This window comes from Limulus polyphemus, unplaced genomic scaffold, assembly GCF_000517525.1.
Source record: "Limulus polyphemus unplaced genomic scaffold, Limulus_polyphemus-2.1.2 Scaffold2141, whole genome shotgun sequence".
Lineage (NCBI taxonomy): Eukaryota > Metazoa > Arthropoda > Merostomata > Xiphosura > Limulidae > Limulus > Limulus polyphemus.
Window position 1 is genome coordinate 111,489 of NW_013667751.1, and position 4,260 is coordinate 115,748.

The window sequence follows — 4,260 nt, forward strand, 5'->3', positions numbered from 1 at the left end:
GCAGTTAGCGTGTTTATAAATATATTACGTAAGGTACTGCAGTTAGCGTGTTTATAAATATATTACGTAAGGTACTGTAGTTAGCGTGTTTATAAATATATTACATAAGGTACTGTAGTTAGTGTGTTTATAAATATATTGCAGAAGGTACTGTAGTTAGTATGTTTATGAATATATTACAGAATGTACTGTAGTTAGTGTGTTTATAAATATATTACAGAATGTACTGTAGTTAGTGTTTATAAATATATTACAGAATGTACTGTAGTTAGTGTGTTTATGAATATATTACAGAATATTATTATTATTATTTCAATAGGAATGGGAGGACCATTTATGGGACCAAGGTAGGTTCCTCTTGTCATTGTTTTTTGTAAAAATTCACTTTCAAACTAATACTTGAAGCCTTGAAATCTATGTTATTTGCTAAAAAGCAGTTGCTGTTAATATGTTGTTCTAGAGTTGCTGAGAAAGTGGTTGTTGCTGGTTGTTAGGTTATCATTACATTGCTGAAGATGCTGCTGTCAAAGTGATTGATGTGTAGTCAATACAGTGTTCTAATTATAGCTGTCAAAGTGATTGTGTAGTCAATAGTGTTCTAGTTATAGCTGTCAAAGTAGTTGATGTGTAGTCCATACAGTGTTCTAATTATAGCTGTCAAAGTGATTGATGTGTAGTCAATACAGTGTTCTAATTATAGCTGCCAAAGTGATTGTGTAGTCCATACAGTTTTCTAGTTATAGCTGTCAAAGTGATTGATGTGTAGTCAATACAGTGTTCTAATTATAGCTGTCAAAGTGATTGTGTAGTCAATACAGTGTTCTAATTATAGCTGTCAAAGTGATTGATGTGTAGTCAATACTGTGTTCTAGCTAGAACACTGTATTGACTACACATCAATCACTTTGACAGCTATAACTAGAACTCTGTATGGACTACACATCAATCACTTTGACAGCTATAACTAGAACACAGTATTGACTACACATCAATCACTTTGACAGCTATAAATGTAAACACACACACATAAAAGTAACGTAAAACAACACTGTATAACATAAAAATAAACTTCAACCACTGAAAAACAAAAAGGAACTATGTAGGAAATTTAGTTCTTATGAAAGAAAAAAGTTGAAATAATGACACTACACAGCACATTAACAAAAACAAACCTGTGCTACTGAAGGAAATAAAGGTTTGGTGACAACCTGCGTGGAACTTGGAGGAGGAGCTCCATTCATCATACCCAAATGAGGTTGTCGAGGGCCAATATTAGTTGAATGGACTGGAGGCATCCCCATTGATGTGTGGGGCATCCTGCTCAAAGTATTACAACATAAACTTACAATGCATAATATCTTATTTGCGAGTGATCTTCTTGAAATTTGTGTAGGTGTGGTTGAAGTAGAAATCAGTTGTCTACAGATCATTTATTCATGATGAATGAACCGGTTTTCATAAATCTTACCAACTTACCTTTAAATCAAAGGGTTATATACTATACAGTATCACTGCACTTAAATAAAGATATATTGACTATTCAAATTCAACTGATTCATGATGTTCTGGACATTTAACAATTGTACAAGAAATATGTGGATGCATAACATACAGGTAATAACTACTTCTCTTTGTTAAATATAAATATAATTTTGATAATGAATAGTTTCTTAACTGCATATTAATTACTTGCCCTAGTTAAATATAAATATAATTTTTATAATGAATAGTTTCTTAACTGCCTATTAACTACTTGTCTTTCTTAAATATAAATATCATTTTAATAATCAATAGTTTCCAACCGGTTGAAGTCTACAAAAACTTCTTAAACTAAGTAACAATTTCCAAACAGTCTTATGACTGAAACTTAAACAAAAACCATAACACTGTTGGTTTAGAATGTAACTGTTAGTGGTAACATCTAGTAATAACCTGTAACTCCAGGTGTAAATAGTACTCCTATAAATGGTACTAAATTCATCTTACTTCCAGTTGGTTTACACTGTAACTATTAGTGGTAACATCTAGTAATAACCTGTAACTCCAGGTGTAAATAGTACTCCTATAAATGGTACTAAATTCAACTTACTTCCAGTTGGTTTACACTGTAACTGTTAGTGGTAACACCTAGTAATAACCTGTAACTCCAGGTGTAAATAGTCCTCCTCTAAATGGTACTAAGTTCATCTTACTTCCAGTTGGTTTACACTGTAACTGTCAGTGGTAACACCTAGTAATAACATGTACCTCTAGGTGTAAATAGTACTCCTATAAATGGTACTAAATTCATCTTACTTCCAGTTGGTTTACACTGTAACTGTCAGTAGTAACATCTAATAATAACCTGTAACTCTAGGTATAAATAGTCCTCCTGTAAATGGTACTAAATTCATCATACTTCCAGTTGGTTTACACTGTAACTGTCAGTGGTAACATCTAGTAATAACCTGTAACTCCAGATGTAAATAGTCGTCCTATAAATGGTACTAAATTCATCTTACTTCCATGTTCCTTATTAAACTTAGCAAAACTTTGTTAACATCATGAAAACATATTTTCACTGTAAATTTCAACATTTGATTTCATTAACCCAATCAGACATTTCTACAAGTTTTAAGAAAACTGACATTTCCTAAATCAATCCTCAAACTAGTTTTGAACTAAACTCATTTAACTAAGAACATATAATGGGTTTAAATCAACATGCTTAGTCAGAGCTAAAAGTTTGCGACAAACATACAGTTGAACATGGTCATTTCTAGTACAACAGAACAAAAAATTTATATGTACTGCTGTAATTCGGAAGAGAAGAAATACCTTTATTAATAACAAGTTCTAACATATTCAATCCAAATATGCATGAAAATTATACAAGTGCCCAAAGGAGAACAAACATTCAACCTTCAGAATTGAATAAATGAAGTTTGCTTTGTATTAAGTTAAGAGAATCATCAAGTATTCATCCAGTGTTCATTTGGCATATCAAAATTTGTAAGAATTTTTAGTATACCAACTGGGTTTGCCTTACTTAAAACATTATATGAACCATTTTAACAACAAGATCTCTAGCTTTGTGTCAACAACACATCAATCACTTTGACAGCTATAACTAGAACCCTGTATTGACTACACATCAATCATTTTGACAACTAGAACATTGCATTGACTACACATCAATCATTTTGACAACTAGAACATTGCATTGACTACACATCCATCACTTTAACAGCTATAACTAGAACACTGTATGGACTACACAATCACTTTGACAGCTGTAACTAGAACACTGTATTGACTACACATCATTCACTTTGACAGCTATAACTAGAACACTGTATTGACTACACATCAAACACTTTGACAGCTATAACTAGAACACTGTATGGAATACACATCAATCACTTTGACAGCTATAATTAGAACACTGTATTGACTACACATCAATCACTTTGACAGCTATAATTTTAATATATAAGCCTGGCAAATAAAGTGAGACAATAATTACAGATAGACAGAGATATAGACAGATAATCGAGTCAAGTGAGCGGTAGTGACTGTAAGTAAAGTGCGTGAGTCGTTGTGAATTATAGCGTGTGTTTAAGTTAAAGTGACTGTGGAAATTAAGTGTATTGCAAAGCTGTATTGACAAAGAATAAACTAGTTTTATTTAAGAAAGGCTTTGTATCGCTGAAGTTCCTCAGGAAGAAGTTATACCGGGAAATTATCAACCGACTAGAGACGTAACAATATATTTCTTGATTCTATGCACTTAGCTGTTTTTGGAGATTTTGGGCAGCAAGTATAGATTATTAAACTGAGCTGTGTACATGAGAAATTGTTGAAACAAAGCCAAAAATGATTGAAGAATGAAGCTGGGGGTGTGATATCATGAGAACTGTGTGGGTGCATGGTCTGATGCTTGTTCTATTCACTGTCGAGGAAAAGAGTCTGTAATAGATTGAAATCCATGCCTTGGACGCAGTTAAGAAATGATTAGAGGATTTAACTCTTCTTTGAAGTTTCCTGGATTCCAATACCAAGGATTTCTCACTCATTCCAAAGAACTTTGTTCCTTGTTTCTGTTTTTTTCTGGATTTGAGTTTCAAGTGTTGTACCTTTATGAATAAACACATTAATTTAGAGGGCATCAGGCAAACACTCAAGCCTTCATGATCCTTCTAGAAACTCATGATGTGTGGGCGTCCTGTTAACAGATCCAGTGGCAACCGAGTTCTCAATCCAAACATCAGCTTTGCTGGA

General features: G+C 32.9%; 1 protein-coding gene across 1 annotated transcript in view; it reads right to left on the reverse strand.

Annotated features, from left to right (window-relative positions):
• LOC106466071 (BUB3-interacting and GLEBS motif-containing protein ZNF207-like) overlaps positions 1–1,674 on the reverse strand; it is a 12,482-nt gene extending 10,808 nt beyond the window's left edge. The window contains exon 1 of the mRNA XM_013926313.2: positions 1,173–1,674. Coding sequence (XP_013781767.2) covers positions 1,173–1,430 — 258 coding nt within the window. The 5' untranslated portion in view covers positions 1,431–1,674. The remainder of the gene's footprint in view (positions 1–1,172) is intronic.
• Positions 1,675–4,260: the final 2,586 nt, after the last annotated feature.